Source organism: Lagenorhynchus albirostris, chromosome 16 (assembly GCF_949774975.1).
Source record: "Lagenorhynchus albirostris chromosome 16, mLagAlb1.1, whole genome shotgun sequence".
NCBI lineage: Eukaryota > Metazoa > Chordata > Mammalia > Artiodactyla > Delphinidae > Lagenorhynchus > Lagenorhynchus albirostris.
In genome coordinates, this window is record NC_083110.1 from 34,142,348 (window position 1) to 34,160,920 (window position 18,573).

At 36.9% G+C, this 18,573-nt stretch overlaps 1 protein-coding gene across 5 annotated transcripts in view; it reads left to right on the top strand.

The window, feature by feature from the left end:
* The window catches only part of CCSER2 (coiled-coil serine rich protein 2), a 154,863-nt gene that overhangs the window by 22,402 nt on the left and 113,888 nt on the right, over nucleotides 1–18,573 (top strand). For 3 of the 5 annotated variants that reach the window (XM_060125864.1, XM_060125866.1, XM_060125867.1), the window contains exons 2-3: nucleotides 10,341–11,796; nucleotides 12,937–13,133. In XM_060125864.1, the coding sequence (XP_059981847.1) occupies nucleotides 10,380–11,796; nucleotides 12,937–13,133 (1,614 nt within the window). In that variant the 5' untranslated portion in view covers nucleotides 10,341–10,379. Of the gene's footprint in view, nucleotides 1–7,836; nucleotides 7,891–10,340; nucleotides 11,797–12,936; nucleotides 13,134–18,573 lie in introns of all 5 variants that reach the window. The other 2 variants (XM_060125865.1, XM_060125868.1) reach the window with 2 other exon arrangements.

The window sequence follows — 18,573 nt, forward strand, 5'->3', positions numbered from 1 at the left end:
TAAGCTTCTCCTGGCAGGCATTATATCCTACCTTGTTTATTTTTTAGGATCTTGTCTCATAGATGCTCATCTATGAGACATAGATGTCTCATAGATGCAGTGAATTAAGTGGGGCTTCCCTGCAGAGGAAGAAGTTGAATTGTGATAGGCCTAAGCACAATAAGATTGCTCTTATATTCAGTGGTCCTTATGCCTTACATCATGATCAACTTATAGATGCAAATATTGTACCTAACTTTAATCACTCTGATTTTTACAAAATCAGTAAGATTCTCAGTGCCAATACCTCTGGGGACTGATTAAATGCTGTTAACTAGTTTAAGGATGTTTACTTTTTAAAAATGTTAAAATATGAGTATCCTAGTTCAATTAAAAGTTGCAGAGTAATTATCTAAAATACTTTGTAATTAAATCACACAAAGAACATATAAAGAGCACAATCAGACTGAGATTGTGTCATGTCCCATTTCTTTTGTAATTTTCTTTTTTAAGAATGGAGACTTTTTAAAAAATTAATTAATTAACTTATTTTTGCTGTGTTGGGTCTTCATTTCTGTGGGAGGGCTTTCTCTAATTGTGGCATGTGGGGGCCACTCTTCATCACGATGCGCAGGCCTCTCACTATTGCGGCCTCTCCTGTTGCGGAGCATAGGCTCCAGACGCGCAGGCTCAGTAGTTGTGGCTCACGGGCCCAGTTGCTCTGCGGCATGTGGGATCTTCCCAGACCAGGGCTCGAACCCGTGTCCCCTGCATTAGCAGGAAGATTCTCAACCACTGCGCCACCAGGGAAGCCCCTGTAATTTATTTTTTTTAAATAATGTTTTATGCCAAATATTGTAGGTTTCTTGGAAAAAACTTAAAGAGTTAGGTGCCATGGGTATGAATAGGGAATGAGATTCCAAATTAGAATAAATTCTTAAGCAAGAAAGCTACCAGGGAGGAGACTGGCTTTTTCATTGGGTTTAATAACCCACTGTGGTTTGTGGAGGGGTGGGAAAAAAATCAGTATCATGAATTTGGGTACCTGTTTTACCTAGGAAAATAGGAGTTTATAAACAGAAGCTTGTACTTGTGTCAGGCTGTGTTATGCTTTATACATATAAATGCTTTTATTGCTTTTTAAAAAAATTTATTTATTTATTTTTGGCTGCATTGGGTCTTCGTTGCTGCACGTGGGTTTTCTCTAGTTGCGGCGAGCGGGGGCTACTCTTCGTTGTGGTGCATGGGCTTCTCATTGCAGTGGCTTTTCTTGTTGCAGAGCACGGGCTTTAGGCACGCGGGCTCAGTAGTTGTAGCTCACGGGCTCTAGAGTGCAGGCTCAGTAGTTGTGGGGTATGGGCTTAGTTGCTCTGTGGCATGTGGGATCTTCCCGGACCAGGGCTCGAACCTGTGTCCCCTGCATTGGCAGGCGGATTCTCAACCACTGCGCCATCGGGGAAGCCCTAAATGCTTATATTGTTGATTAGAGGTAAAACTAACAAAATTCTCAGAAAATCACTGTTAAGGGATATGCTTTTCTTGCTTTCAACCTGCATTTATAAAATGCCAATTATGTGCGAGCCTATGTCCTAGGGCCACAGTGAGGAAACAGAAGAGTGAAAGGCATAGTTTGTATTCTCAAAGAACTTGGTTTCCAGTGAAGGGAACATAAACCTGGAGTGGTCTGAGGAACCCTTCTTGGCTTGTTGACAAGAAATAGGAGTACACATTCATTTGAATGTCCTACGCAGTTATTGAGTTTTACCTGAACTAAATAAATTTGGAGAGAGAGCTTTTGTGGTTGGCCAGGGGAGCTTCCAGTTCTTCTTTAGCTGCTAGTATTCTCTTTGTTCCTTAAATTAAAGTTTCAGGAAGTAATATACTTTGAATCTGCATTTAATAACATCATTTAATGTTCCCAAACCACAAATTCATTTTGAGACTTCCACAAGTTGCTTTGATCCCCATCTGCCTGAGTAAAAAATTGTAGCTAGAGGACAAAAAGGTCAGCTTGATTTAAAAAAAAAAAAAAAAAAGGGATTTTGGGTTGAGCTCGGTGTGCACTCTTTAAAACCGTGAAGAATCTGGAATGAAGTTGTATTGTTTTAAACCTTTACTTTTGAAGGTGTTATTTTTACTTATTTAATTGCTATAATCAAGGCTTTGAATCAACTTGACATAGATGACAGCCAGAAAAAACATGGGAGAAGAAGATATGAGGGAAATGGTTGGGTAACACAAGGTAAAAAAAAAAAAATTTTTTTTTTTTTAAATTAACTGTAGTTATCTGAATGAGAAAGCAAGTTTCAAGAAGTGACTGGTAGGGGCATGTAGTCATCAGCATTGTTGTTCAGTTAACTGCTCTTGGACTCAGTAGTGAATTTATGCCTATGTAAAATCCCTAAAATGTATGCATTTCATACCTTCTAAAAAGCTATTTGAAAAACTAAAAAAAAGAATATGAATGGGTGGTTCCTCAGATGATAAGGTAATTGATATGAAAGAAATTTGAAAAAGAGAAAGCTCTTACTTGTTCTTTTGCAAAAACTTCTTTAATCAATACCTAGGTTCTTTGCAGTCTTCATGCTTCTCCTCTAACCTTAGCTATCCAGTTCCTTCCTTCACTGTTGTCCCTAGCTATCAGTAAACTTCTCAGAATATTTCATTCCTTTGTCAGGAAGGCAGTCTGCCTGGATCCTGGAATCAGGTAGAGTTGAACCTGAATTCTCTTAAGTAATTTATGAACTTGTGACTTTGGGCAAGTGTTTTAGCCTTTCTGAATCTTGGTTTATCTGTTTAAAATAGAATGAAATCTACCACCTTATAATATTAGGAAGATTAAACAATTAACAGGGACAAAGTGGTAAGGATGTTACCTGTTATATAAGTACTCAGTAATATTTGCTCCTTCTTTTCCCTTCTTATCCAATTGTGGATTCCTTTTAAAAGCAAAAAACTTTGATTTGTAATTTAAAAAAAAAGAATTTATAAGTAGTTTTGAAAATTCTTTCATATGTGAACTACCATACTTTAAATGTGCTATACTTAAAAAAATTATTCTTACAGGAAGTAACTCAAAATCTCAGATATTTCCAGGCCCTGTACCAGGTATTATTCTTAGTTCAACATTAAACTAAAGCTCACAGACAATGTTAAAGTATTTCAGAGAAGATTATATCATTAGATGATGTAGTTAACATGTACTTTTTCAGACTTATGACTGCATTTTTTTTTTTTTTTTTTTTTTTTTTGCGGTACGCGGGCTTCTCACTGTTGTGGCCTCTCCCGTTGTGGAGCACAGGCTCCGGACGCGCAGGCTCAGCGGCCATGGCTCACAGGCCCAGCCGCTCCGCGGCATGTGGGATCCTCCCCGACCAGGGCACGAACCCGTGTCCCCTGCGTCGACAGGCAGACTCTGAACCACTGCGCCACCAGGGAAGCCCATGACTGCATTTTTTAATTGCTTAACCGACTGCATATCAGGTAAAGTGTAGCAAAGACAGCACAACTACTAAAATGAAGCAGATTCACAATGTCTGTTTTATTTCACTTCAGAGTTACAAGTAAGTATAGGAGAAAGTTTCATGAATATTTAAAGACAGAAGGTCTTTAAATATCATCAACAAATGAAGTGACAATATTCATAACATAAGCAAATATGGAAACTTTATAGAGTTGAACTCTCAGATTAGCTTAGTTTTAAGACCACAGTCCAAGTTGATTGATAACAATTATGTTGCAGTTATTTGTGCATTTAGAAATCAGTAAATAATCTTGATAGGAAATAGTACATTCAGGTTCTAATCTTTTTTCTCCCCTGCCACGTGATAGTACCCTAAACATTTTGTAGTAACAGTGTGTCTTTCTTGTGGGCTTATCTTGTGCCTCTAAGTTATTAATACTTGAGATGTTCTTGGGGGATAACATATATTACCCTCATTTCAGACGGTCAAGTAGAAGCATAGAGAAGTGAAAGAATAGAGTGTTCTGTTCTCAGTCTACTTGTGACTGGCAGGGAAATGTTAAGGCCTTTCTGACTCACAGATGACTCACCAGAGGACAGAATCTTTAATGTGTGTTATTTAATGATTTGCAGAATGACCCTTATATCTAATATCATTACCAGTTTTCTTATGGTCACCCTGAAAGTATTTGTAGGTGTGGAGTATGTTTTGTGGTAAAGGTCATTATCAGAAAATGAGGATGGCAGTCATCCAGCATGGATATGCTGTCCCTTTTCCTGCTCATGGCAGATATTGCTGTTTGATCAAGATTCTTTACTGCAGAGTCTAGATTTCACTTCAGAGTCCTCAACGTATTGCTCAAGGCCGCTACTACCAATCAGTCACAGGCCCACAAAATGAAATTACTTTTCAGTCTTGGATTACTATTTATTAAATTAATTTGCACTAAGATTATGAGTTTACTTAAAAGTTGACGATCTGTCATATTTGTGATCCTATAGCAGGCACAGTTTATGTTCTCATACTTTCTTATGGGTCAAATAAACATGCACACAATTATAAGACAGACTCAGCTGTATTATTGGTGTGAAGGGAATAGAGAAGGATGCAAAATTAATTTTAACTGGAAATGTTTGTGAGTGTAATGATTTTGGACTTGGAGGGTAGGATCTTCAAGGTGGTCTTTACAACTTTAGCAAAGGCATAGAAGGTACAAAATATAGGATGGATTTGGGAGAATGATAGACAATGTATCTTGGCTAGAATGTACAGTACTGCAGTGATAGGGTAGAAGCAAATAGAGAAGCTTGATCTCTGTACAGTGGGTTTTGGATTTTATTTTGTTGTTCCTGGGCCACACGTGGTTTTTAATCTATAGAATGACATGATCAGATCTGTGCTTTGAGAGAATAACTGTTTTGACAGTTTGAATAGAAATGGAGTCGGAATCTTGATAACGTAGGAAGGCTTTTTAGTAATGCAGAAAGAGATGAGGGTTAGAACTAGAATTGTGGAATGGATATGGTGAATTTAGAATAAAATTTTAAAGATAAAATTGATAAGTGAAACAATAAATTGAGGTTGAAGTCTGGAGAAATTGAAATAGTAATTTATGAAAAAATAATGTCTATTGACTAAAAAAATCCTCTTTTGTGTTTTATCCAAACTTCTATTTTTATGTCTTTTAAGTATATTTTCTGTAATATTAAACTTAATTTTAAATAATTTTTTTGGTAAGATTAAACTGTTTAAGAGTCTTGTTTGATACTGAATAAATTTTTTTAATTTTTTAAATGCAGTTTTTTAGTTAACATGTTTTAAATGGCAAAAATATGGGCATATTTAAAGTATTTAAGCAATAACGATGTAAAGGTGAAAAGAAGACTTCTTTTCACCTGATTCTCACTTCCCTAATGGTAATCAGTATTAACAGTTTGTGTGTTTAAATATATAGGTGCACGCACATCTCTATGTTATATCCTCTGTCTGTCTGTCTATTTATCTATCTGGCATGTTACTTTTATAAAAATGGGATCTAGTGTACAATTTCTCAAAGTAGCAAAAACGAACATGTTCATTTACATGTCCCAGAGAGAGTCTTTCTGTAGCACACAATAACAAGAAGCAAAAGCATATAAACTTGAAATTATGCTTAGTAACCGAAGTTTTAATATTCTTACTTAGAAATGATCTAGCAAGCCAGTGATTATCCACTAATTAATTCAGTTTAATATTAGTCTAAGCTTTTGTTACCTTAAAGTTCTTGGAAATTATTTGTAAGCTGACATACTATAAAACATAATTACTGTTGAAATGAAAAGTTTGTCAGAATAGTCATTCAATTTAAATACAGTTTTACATTTTCATAGTCTTAAACACTATGTGTGAGTAATACTGGCTTATTTGATCAGTAAGCCTGTATATGTTTTAGAAAGTTACTCTAATGGAATAAAGATGTATGCTTGTATTATACTTAACATTGATTTTAAAAAGCAGAAGATAAACCTATTTTATTAAACTATTTTTGTTTGCCATTTACCTTAATTATATGAACTTGGTTCTTAAAACCTTTCTGAATTAATTTCTGTAAGAATAATTTAAAAATATATAACACATTTAAAATATTAGAAGATCAATTTGCTTATTTTCTGGGAATTTTGGTAATATTCAATTTATAAAAATAGTGCATATTTATCTCTATAAGCCAGTTGGAACAGAGCTGCTTTACGAGACTTTATAGAGCTTCCCTGGTGGCGCAGTGGTTGAGAGTCCGCCTGCTGATGCAGGGGACACGGGTTCGTGCCCCGGTCCGGGAAGATCCCACATGCCGCGGAGTGGCTGGGCCCGTGAGCCATGGCCGCTGAGCCTGCGCATCCAGACAGGCTCCGTAATGGGAGAGGCCACAACAGTAAGAGGCCCTCGTACCCGCAAAAAAAAAAAAAAAAAAAGATAGGTAAACAAAAGAGATAAGTGAACAGGTGACTAATGAATCAGATTCTTCTTTTTCTCTCACCCAACACAGATCTGTATAAACCATTAATTTGTTTACAGAGATCACTGAATGACAGTCCATAAAATCAAATTCTGAATCATTGTTATCACCAACAGAGAATAACTTATTGACCATAAATAAACTAAAAACAAAAACAAAATTAGAAGAGAGGAAAGTTAAAATAGAAAGCACAGTTAACAAAGTTCTATTGCTGTTCTTAGTTCACCTCTGGGAGACAAGAAATGTCTGGGCTTGAGCTGCCTGTGAGGTGTATGTACTATTTTGGCAAAGAACTTACCTAGCTCTGTCAGGTGAATCCACTGGGTATCTTGGTGGAATTTCCAAAACTACTAAGGATAAATTTTAGAAAAGAATTAAATCATGACTCTTATTCAGATATCAAATGGACATGTTAAAGGTTTTATTTATCTAATCATTAATGAGGGAGTCAGAGATATGTTATAGCTGGCTCAAGGGAGAATGCAAAGGACACGTACATTTATAGATCAGGAATATTGAAGTGAATTTGCAAAGCTGGCTTCTTCCATCATGGTGGAGAGAAGTCAACTGAAATGGGCAGAATTTATTTGCATGTCTGTAGACAAGAATTGTGTGCTTTACCATTAGTTTTCTATATGTTAACCTCTATCTTTACAGAGTGGTAAAATAGTCCAATGACAATTCCTGTAGGATTAAATTATCCCTAGAAGCTGCAGCATTTCATCAGAAGGATCTTTTTTGCTTATTCAAAAGTCTTAAATTTTTCTTTACAAAATGATTTTTTTCAATCTGCATTCCCAGAAAATTATTTCTTTATCCTTGACGTTTTATTAATTTAATTTAGATACGTATTTGGATCTGTGGTTTATTGTATTTTTCCTTTCCTTTAGTAGATTTTCTTTACCTTTATTTTAGGACTATTTTCTATCATGTCTACCTGCTTTTTCTCTTCTATTTGTTTAGTTATTCTACTTCAGGGATACTAAGTATCTTTCTGTTTAGTCTCTGTCCTACTTATTCTATCTGATTGCCTTGGTATCTCTGTCTGTTTTTCTCCTCAGTACTTAGGAGATTTTTCTTATGATTTTTCTTCTTGCCATTAGTTTGATTTTCAGTGTTTGGTTCTTTTTCTTGCTTTTTTTTCAAATTCATTTTTCTTAATTGATTTTCTTAGCTCCATAGCTTTTCTTTTCAACTTACCTGTTTTGTCTTTTCATCTTTGAGCTTTTGATTTATTAAATGTATGTGCTTATTAGGTTGTTTTCTGTTACAAAGAACTCATTGGGGATTTCCTTATTTTCCTGTGTATGTTTGCTTTCAGACTAGGTTCTTTTTTTCTTTCCTCTTCTTTCCACCCTCTTGTTCATACAGTTGCATGGCCTTTTCTTTATATCTTGCTAGGTAAATACTTGGATAGTGAAGTCAAGACTTTGTATCTGCCCTGATATAACATGGGTGAGTTCTCCTTGATGCCATCCTCATCTTAACTGTGACTTTGTCTCCTCCTTTTACTGTACCCCCTCAATACATCTTTTGAGCAGTGTGTTTTATTCTCTGTCTGCTTCTCTGTAGTTGAAGGATATAAGGTGGTGGTGGGGGGAGAGTTCTTCTGGGGCTCCAGGCTCTCCTGTCTCCTTAGATTTTGTTAAGTGTCCTGTACTGGCCTTATTCCATCCTGCCGAGGGTGTAGTACATTTCTAGGGGCTTCAGACCCTTTCCTTAACTCAGAAGAATGCCTTGGAAGTCAACAGGTTCTGGTGGCCACTCTGCCTGTCTCAGCTTAGGTTTTAAAGCTTCTGTGCTGAAGATGTTCTCCTGGACTTTTCTAGGGCATGCCAAAACAGGTCTTTATATCTAAACCGGAAGATATTTATTAAAATATTTATATATTAAAATTTTCAAGTTTTATGAACTCACCAATTTTTCTCATTATTGCTTCTAGGCAGTGTAATCAGGCTAGGAGCCAGATCACACTGTGCAGAATCTTTTTCTGGCCACTACTTTTTAAAGTTTAGAGATGTTTAGTTTAAGCATTTTCTTGTTCGACTGTAGCTGGTGGATTTTTGGCTGAAAAATGAAACACACATGTATGTATAGTCTGTATCTTTTTTAAAAATTAATTAATTTTATTTATTTTTGGCTGCTTTGGGGTCTGCACGCGGCCTTTCACTAGTTGTGGCGAGCGGGGGCTACTCTTTGTTTTGGTGCGCGGGCTTCTCATTGTGGTGGCTTCTCTTGTTGAGGAGCACGGGGCTCTAGGCACGGGGCTTCTGTAGTTGTGGTTCGTGGGCTCTAGAGCGCAGGCTCAGCAGTTGTGGTGCATGGGCTTCACCGCTCTGTGGCTCGTGGGAACTTCCCGGACCAAGGCTTGAACCCTTGTCCCCTGCATCGGCAGGCAGATTCCCAACCACTGTGCCACCAGGGTAGCCCTAGTCTGTCTCTTTTTTTGTTGTGTGTGCGATACGCGGGCCTCTCACTGTTGTGGCCTCTCCCGTTGCAGAGCACAGGCTCTGGACGCGCAGGCTCAGCAGCCATGGCTCACGGGCCCAGCTGCTCCATGGCATGTGGGATCTTCCCGGACCAGGGCACGAACCCATGTCCCCTGCATCGGCAGGTGGACTCTCAACCACTGCACCACCAGGGAAGCCCGTGTTACAACATTTTTATATAACCACAGTGAACATATAGTGACCATATTATATTTTTGTTAATGTTAGGGCATTTTAATATTTTTATCTCATTTTTGTAATCTCATCAGATGACATAATTTATTAAAGTTACTCACATAGAGGACACTTTATTTTTATGCTCTTTTGGGTTCATTGAACCTTTTTGTTGTTGTTTATTACCTTTAAAATAATTTGAGGGACTTCCCTGGTGGTGCAATGGATAAGACTTCACGCTCCCTATGCAGGGGTCCTCGGTTCGATCCCTGGTCAGGGAACTAGATCCCGCATGCGTGCTGCAGCTAAGAGTTCGCATGCCACAACTAAGGAGCCTGCCTGCTGCAACTTAAGACCTGGTGCAACCAAATAAATAAATATTAAAGAAAAAAAATTTGAGAGGTTGAGATTAATGGACTAATCAATGTTATTAACTCATTATACTTCTCACCCTGACACTAACTGTAATGTATGTTTATATTACTGGATAGAAATTCTTTTGAGATATTTGCTTAAAATGACAGCTGACATTTCAGCCCTTGATGCCAGAAGAATTTTTTTGGTGCTGTTGGATTCTTTATCTACATCCTTCTCTTAACTTTAATAATGAAAGTTTTAAATTGTATTCCAGTTTTTATAAGATCAAGTGCACTTAAAAAAAAAACCAGGGCTTCCCTGGTGGCGCAGTGGTTGAGAGTCCGCCTGCCGATGCAGGGGACACGGGTTCGTGCCGCGGTCCGGGAAGATCCCACATGCCGCGGAGCGGCTAGGCCCGTGAGCCATGGCCGCTGAGCCTGCGCGTCTGGAGCCTGTGCTCCACAACGGGAGAGGCCACAACAGTGAGAGGCCCGCGAACCCCCCCCAAAAAAAAACCAAAGTCACGTTTTTATTTTTGAAGGAAATAATATTACCCAAAATGGAAAAAATAATTTGGATTGGAAATTGGAAAATGTGCTGTAGAAGTGTTATTTTTTAATACAAATTTGATAGTCTTTTATTATTTCTGGATTTTGCTATCATCATCCATAGCCCAAGTTAATAAAAGGGTTTACAAAAATGTTTATTTTCTTCTAACATGAAGTTATTAATTAGTGTAATCAGTATTTATTAAGAGTTCTGTAGGAATTATGAGTAACTTTTGGTTTTTGCTGCATTTATTTAAGAATATGCATTCATATTATGTAATAATCCATGTAATTATCCTTATTTAGAAATGTTTAATCTGCTTCTTTGTCTCCTCAGATTTTGTCAAATTTTAAGAACAAATGCACCATATAGCTCATGGAAGAAAAAACACAAATCAAGACTTTTTTGGGTTCCAAGTTGCCAAAGTATGGAACAAAACCTGTAAGAAGTACACTGCAGCCAATGCCAAATGGAAAGCCTGTTAATTTATTGGGAACTTCCGAGAGTAGCAATGCCAAAAGTTACATCAAAAATAATGGCTCTGATTGTTCATTGTCCCATTCATTTAATTGGAGAACGGCAAATAAATACCAGTTTAGTGCACAAAGTCCTGAAGAGCCTAACGGTACTCAGAGTTCACATGATAAAGAAATTGATCCTGAAAAACATGCACCTGCTCAAGGAATGTTTGATAAAAATGGGATGAAGGGAGGTTTGAAAAGTATTTCTTTACTCACATCAAAGTTAGCAAAGACATCTACTACGTTTGTGTCATCTGCAGAAGAGTTAAACCAAAAGTCTTTGTCTGGACCGTCTAATTTGGGTAAATTCACCAAAGGCACATTATTAGGAAGGACTTCATATGCTTCAGTCAGTGCTCCAAAGTCGCAGTTGAATGGATTTTATGGAAACCGATCAGCTGGTAGCATCCAAAGGCCTAGAGCAAACTCCTGTGCCACCAGAAGCAGTTCTGGAGAAAGCTTAGCACAATCCCTAGATAATATGAAATCTCTTGCTTGTGAAAAAATGGTTAGGTCACAGAGTTTTTCACATTCCATTCAGAATTCATTCCTTCCACCTTCATCTATAACCAGATCACATTCCTTCAATAGAGCTGCAGATCTTACAAAGCCTTATCAGAATCAACAGCTACCCATTAGAGTGCCTCTGAGGTCAAGTATGCTAGCAAGAAATTCTCGGCAGTCAGAAGTACTCAATGGGAATGAACATTTAAGGTATGGATTTAATAGGCCTTATGCTGCTGGTGGAAAGAAGTTGGCTTTACCAAATGGCCCGGGTGTAACTTCCACTTTGGGTTATAGGATGGTTCATCCCTCTCTACTGAAATCTGGCCGATCTCCATTTTCTGGGACTATCACAGTTGATGGTAATAAAAATTCACCGGCTGACACATGTATAGAGGAAGATGCTGCACTTGTGGCTAAGGACAGAGCTAAGGATAAGGACCAAGAACTAATTGAAAATGATAGTTATATAACAGAAAATGACCAGACCATGAAACATGATACTAAAATTAGATACCTGGGTGATGATGTGGATGACATTTCATTGTCTTCTCTGTCATCTTCTGATAAGAATGATTTAAGTGAAGACTTCAGTGATGATTTTATAGATATAGAAGATTCCAACAGAACTAGAGTAACTCCAGAGGAAATTTCTCTCAAAGAAGAAAAGTGTGAAAATGAACCACCAAAGGATATATTTGACTCCCCCAAGGAAAATGAAAAATCCTTCAGTAAAACTGATGAGTGGATAGATATAAGTGTCTCTGGTAAATATTAATGTCCTTAATTTTTTTTGCTTTCTCCTAGATAATAGAACTGAATTTCCACTTAGGATTATCTTCTGATTAATACCAGGATACTAACAATTTCATGGAAGGATGGATCTAGACAAAATTGGAATGGGGCAACATTTACCTTCCTTGTGACTTTTGTCCCTTGTTCTATTTTTCATGCTAAAACAACATCCATAAAAATATTCATTCCCTTATGGTATTTTACCTTTGCTCTTCTTTGTCAAACGCAGGCTTATTCCTGCTTGCTTCAAAATTATTTTTTTTCCCTGCTTCCTCCAATCAGTGGCAGCCTGTTTTAAACCATCTCTTCCTTTAGGGTAGTAGATCACTACTATTTGTTAAGAGTAAAGCTGTACCAAAGGGTAAATGGACTAATATAGGTTATGTCCAATCTAATGAATTTTTTTATCCTAGGCAATTTTCATTTTTTTAAAGGAAGAGTTAGATTTCTTGCTTAGTAGACTTAATAGTTAAACTTTCAGAGGAGCTTAATTTTTTTAATTGAGAGTGAGATAGCACCTGTTAAACATTTCTTCTTATACTTGGTAATCCTGGTGCTAAATACTGGGGAAAATTTACCTCTGTGCCCATCTGGCCTGAAAAAGGAACAAACTGACGGTTTGGGTATAGGCATGTAATCTGGTTGAAGGACTAGGCCATCCCTGGAGATATGCATACACCCTTGACTGCCTGAGGGTCTTCTAGTTAGGAGTGACTGCTGGAGCAAGTTATTTCCTTATAAGGAGTCAACTGCAAGGTTAAATGATATACACAGAGTAAAGACTTTCCTGGGCAGTGCTTAAAAATAAATATCTTAGGAAATATTCAAAGAATATGAGGCTTTATGTACATTTCTAGAAATATTGCAGAAGTGAAAGATGGCTCAATGAATTTTCTTTATTGGGAAATATTTCAGTAGTTTATTTTTAAGATTTTGCATCTTGATTTTTTTATTGTTTAGATTTAGAAGATTCTAGTTATGAATACTTTTTTGCCAACTTTTTTGCTATAATATATCAAATTATTAAATCTTATATTTTTTGAACCTGAGAAATAATTATATTTTTATGAATTAATAACTTTTTTTCCTCTCTTTTAAAAAATCAACTGAAGACAGGAGTGAATGTTCAAAACATGCTTCTGGAAACAACTTGATTTCACCAGATACAGATTACAGAGCTGGTTCTTCATTTGAACTCTCTCCATCTGATAGCTCTGATGGAACGTACATGTGGGATGAAGAGGGCTTGGAGCCCATTGGAAATGTCCACCCAGTTGGGAGCTATGAGTCCTCTGAGATGAACAGCATAGTATGTATGGATTTATATACCATTTTGGAACATTTTGTTTACTTTGCTATAGAGAGACTTGGGATATTGATTGGATTTTTTAAGTTTATGAACTAACTTTCCTAGTTTGAGAAATGGGAATTCATATCTCTTAAAGGCCTACAAAACATCTGGTCTTAATACATAATAAAGCATATATTTGTATAATATAGCACGAGTTAAATATGTTCTCATACACATTCATAATATAGTTGACCCTTGAATAACATGGGTTCGAACTATGAGGGTCCACTTATATATGAATCTTTTTCAATAGTAAAAATACTACAGTACTACACAGTCTGTGGTTGGTTGAATTTGCGGATGCGGAAATGCGGGTATGGAGGAACAGTGTATATATAGAGGGCCGATTGTAAGTTAAACGTGGATTTTCAACTGTGCGGAGGGTCAGCACCTCTAACCTCATGTTTTTCAAAGGTCAGCTGTATGTAAATAAATACACACACATATTCATATGGACACACTGTACTGTTCAGGTTAAGCTAGGTTAGTGGTTCTCAGTAGGGGAAGGCAATGTCTGGAGACATTTTTGGTTGTCACATTGAGGGATGCTGCTGGCAACACACCGGGATACTGCTTAACATCCTGTAATGCACAGGATAGCACCCACAACAAAGATTTATCCAGCCCAAGATGTAAATAGTGCTGCTGATGAGAAATCCTGGGCTAAGCTGTGCTGAGGTAACATTCTCAGTGCCAACTCTCAGTGACTTAACACAATAAAAGTTTATTTTTTACCCTTAAAATGTCTATTGTAGGTCTGGACAACTCTCTAGGGCAACTGTCTTCAGTGTTCCAAGCTGCTTTGATCTTGGGGCTCTTTTGAGACCCTTTGTCACTCTGGTAACGAGGATCTCACACATGCAGTTACTGGCAGAGGGTCTCACACATGCAGTTACTGCTGTGGCCTGCAGGTGGCATATGGCACTTTTACTCACAACATACTGACTGGAACTAATCTTATGTACTGAGTGGGCAGGAAGTGTAATTTTCCTGTGTGCCTGGTAGGCGAGGGCACCAGATATGAATGAGCACTAGAGGACCTACCATATATATATACATGCATATTTTAAGAAAAATTGCAAGTAATGTGGATTATATGCCATGTGAGTAAAGTATAGTTGGTGTGATTAAAGTTATTCCCTGTAGTTACTGAGTATATAAAATCAATTTTCCAGTAGTTGTATGGGAAAATTGGTAGTCTTTGTGGTATATTAAATTCCAGGTAGACTTCAGGTGATGTAATTTTCACAGGTTTATTCATATAAACCTGTGACTTGGAAAAAAATAAATGTTGTTACCAGAGGCTTGTTAAATTGCACAGACATGGAGAGGACACGTACTTAATTTAGAGGCAGCATCTCTTATTTCGTTAGGTAAAGGAAGTTCAGAAAAGATTACGGTTTAGGGCCTTTATGTGCTCTCTTACTAGGACTTTTTAAGCGAATATGATTGAAGTTGACATGACCATTGTGTCCAGTAGATGGCAGCAGTCAGCTGCCTAGTACCTGACATTTTTCAGACAGTTCACTGTTCTTGTAACATAAATGATGAAATAGCCTCTGGAAGACTTCAGTACACATCTGAATTGACCATTAGTCTCTAAGATCCATGAATTTCCTCCTTGATCATTTGGCTTGTGTATATGGGATGGGAGACTACAAAAGTGTTCATTCTGTGCTTTGGAACGGAATGGTGTCTGTGTGTCATTCTCTTCGGATCTAAGAAGATAGTCTGAGAAAGGATGGCGAATTGATGGTAAAAGTTGAAAAGAGTGTGTTAAGATCTACTGTGATAGTGGATTTACCATTTATGCTCTAAAATTCTATCAACTGTTTGCTTTTTTCTATTTTAAATTAATTTTGTTACATGTGTACCTGTTTAGAATTGTTTCCTTGGTGAATTGGACTTTCAGTCATTGTTTAGTGAACCTCTCTAAGCCTCATTATGCTTTTTGTCTTAAGGCCTCTTTTTTTTCAGAATTAGTATATTTTACCAGTTTTATTTATATATTTTCTATCCTTTCACTATCAGCTCTTTTGATATATAATAGGTTATTATTTTTTAAAAAATACAATCTGGGCTTCCCTGGTGGCGCAGTGGTTGAGAATCTGCCTGCCAATGCAGGGGAGACGGGTTCGTGCCCCGGTCCGGGAAGATCCCACGTGCCGCGGAGCGGCTGAGCCCGTGAGCCGTGGCCACTGAGCCTGCGCGTCCGGAGCCTGTACTCTGCAACGGGAGAGGCCACAGCAGTGAGAGGCCCGCGTACCGCAAAAAAATTTAAAATAAATAAATAAATAAAAAATACAGTCTGTCTTTTGTTTTTAACTGATGAGTTTGGTCCTTTATGTTTGCATTTATTGATATACTTGGAATTAACTCTGTTATCTTATATTTTTATTTAAATTATCTCACTTTTTCTGTTTCTTCTTTCTCCTTTTTCTAAAATAGTATATCTAACTTACTTACCCCAAAAGAACTTTAGCCTGTTCTCATTTTCCTTTGTCTCTCCATTGCCTCCTTTGTCTCACCAAAGACATTTCCTAATCTTCTCCACAAGCACCACTATGGTTGTTCTTTACAACAGTGCTCATTCCGGTCCAGGTTGAGGTTAGGAGCCTTCACTAGAATGTGAGTCAGCTGTGTCCACAACTAACAGTTTAGTTGAAATCCATTGTTTAGTTCAGCTGACTTTCTCTTTGAAGAAAGCAGTGTGTTGATGCAGTCTGGTGCAAGCTCCTTATCTTGTCATAGGTCCTCACAGTTTATAGACGGACTACTTTGCATAGCACTTGTCTAGAATCTAGGCTTTTTTTTTTTTTGCTTAAATATTGACAGTGGTTTGTTGAGGTATAATTTAAATACAATAAAATGTACAAGTCTTTTGCATATAGCATAGGGAATTTTGAAAATGTGTATACTTGTTTAACAATCATCCACATTTATGATATAGAATATTTCCAGCACACCAGAATATTTCTTGTGCTCTTCAGTCATTCTGTTACCCCACCCCAGGAGGAACCACTGTTCTGATTTCTATTGCTGTAGCTTAGTTTTGCCTATTCCTGAATTCAATATGAGTAGAATTATAGACATGTGTTATTTATATCTGGCTTCTTCCAGTAAATGTTATATGCATATTTGTTAGTTGTTTGCTCATTCTTCTTGTTACATAATAATCCATTGTGAGAATATATTATAAGTTATTTTATTCTGCTATTGATGGACATTTAGATTGTATCTGGTTTTGGGCTACTGCTTCTGCTGTGAAGATTTTGCAACATGTTTTTTGGTGAACATTTATGCATTTCTGTTCACAAAATGTGTAGGAGAGGAATTGCTGGATTATAGTGTATACTTATGTCTATAGCTTTAGATGCTTTCAGTTTTCCAAAGTGGTTGTATCCGTTTAAACTCTCACTAGCAGTAAATAAGCATTCCCGAAATTCCACTTTCTAGTTTATACTTTATGTTGTCTGGTTTTTTTTTGCATTTTTGCTATTCTGGTGGGGGTATAGTAGTATTGCATTGAGATTTTTGTCCTGTGGTTTGTGGTAACTACTTGTTTGCCATTAGTATATACTCTTCTGTGAAGTGCCTTCTGTTGGGCTTTATGTATTTTTTCTTAATTGTTTTGTAAAAATCCTTTATATATTTTGGATATAAATTTTATATATATACACACATATACACATATGTGTATACATTTTTATATATATGGATTGCTTTTAAAACCTTTTAATAGTGTCTTTTGATGAGTAGAATTTAACAATTTAACATTTTTCCTTTATTATTAGCACTTTTTGCACTGTGAGAATTTTTTGTCTACTCTAAAGTTATGAAGGTATATTCCAATGTTGTTTTTTTTTTTTTTGCGGTATGGAGGCCTCTCCCGTTGCGGAGCACAGGCTCCAGACGCGCAGGCTCAGCGGCCATGCTCACGGGACCAGCCGCTCCGCGGCATGTGGGATCTTCCTGGACCGGGGCATGAACCCGTGTCCCCAGCATCGGCAGGTGGACTCTCAACCACTGCGCCACCAGGGAAGCCCCCAATGTTTATTTTTAAAAGCTTTGTTTTTTAACCTTTCATTGTAAGGTCTACAAGCCATCTGGGAATTATTTATGTGCATGATATGAGGTAGAGGTCAAGATCAATTTTTTTTTCTTTTTTTTGGAAAAGTCATATTTTTCCTACTCTACTGCAGGGTTTTCTTTGTCCTAAGTTAGTAATTGTATCTATGTATTTCTTGCCTCTCTTTTAGTTCATTGGTCTCTTTGTTTATCCTTGTGTCAGTGCTACACTGCTTTAATTGTTGTAGCTTTAAAATAAGTATTGACATCTGGTAGTGTAAGTCTTCTAGTTTTGTTCTTTACCAAGGTTTCCCTAGTTGGCTTTTTGTAATCTATTTAAATGTTAGAATGAGTTTGTCAGTTTCTACAAAGAACCTATAGGAATTTTGAATGGGATTGCATTGAATTTATAGATCAATTTGGGGAGAAATGACATATTTACTATAGTGAGTCTTCTACTTTATGGGTATGGTCTGCTCCTCCATTTATTTGGGACTTTAAGAAATATTTATTGCTAACATTTTGTACTTTTCTGTAAAATTTTATACATATTTGCATTATTTTTAGGTATTTGATTTGGTTGCTATAAATGGTACCACTTTAAAAATTTTATTTCCTGATTTTTATATTTTGACCTGTTTTTTCAGTGACCTTGGTAAATCCACTTACTAGTTTTGATAATTTGCCTGTGAATGTTTTTGGAATTTCTACATATACTATACAGTGATACCATTTGCAAAGGCTCAACACCCCTCCTAACCCCCCCTCCCACCCCACCCTTTATTGCACTGGTTAGAACCTCCAACATAATGTTGAATTGAAATGGTGATAGAATTTTAGGAAAATTTTAATAGCTCACCATTAATATTTGTGTGTGTGGATATTTGTGTGTGTGGGGGGGTTGTAGATATTTTTCATCAGATTAAAGAAGTTCCCTTTTACTTTATTTGCTGAATTTTTGTTGTGAGTGAATGTTAATTTTGTTATCAAACACTTTCTCTACATTTATTGAAATGATTAAATTATTATTATTATTTCTGTTAGTGTGTTAGATTGCATTTCTTTTTTTTTTTTTGGGCCGTGCTGTGCCGCTTGCAGGATCTTAGTTCCCCGACCAGGGACTGAACCCATGCCCCCTGCAGTGGAAGTGTGGAGTCCTAACCACTGTACTGCCAGGGAATTCCCTAAATTGTATTTATTGATTTGCAAATATTAAAGCACCTTTCCATCCCTGGAATAGATTTACTTGGCACTTGAGTGTGATGTACTATCCTCTTATAATAATAAATGTTGTTTAACATTTATTATAAACTTGATTTCCTAATATTGA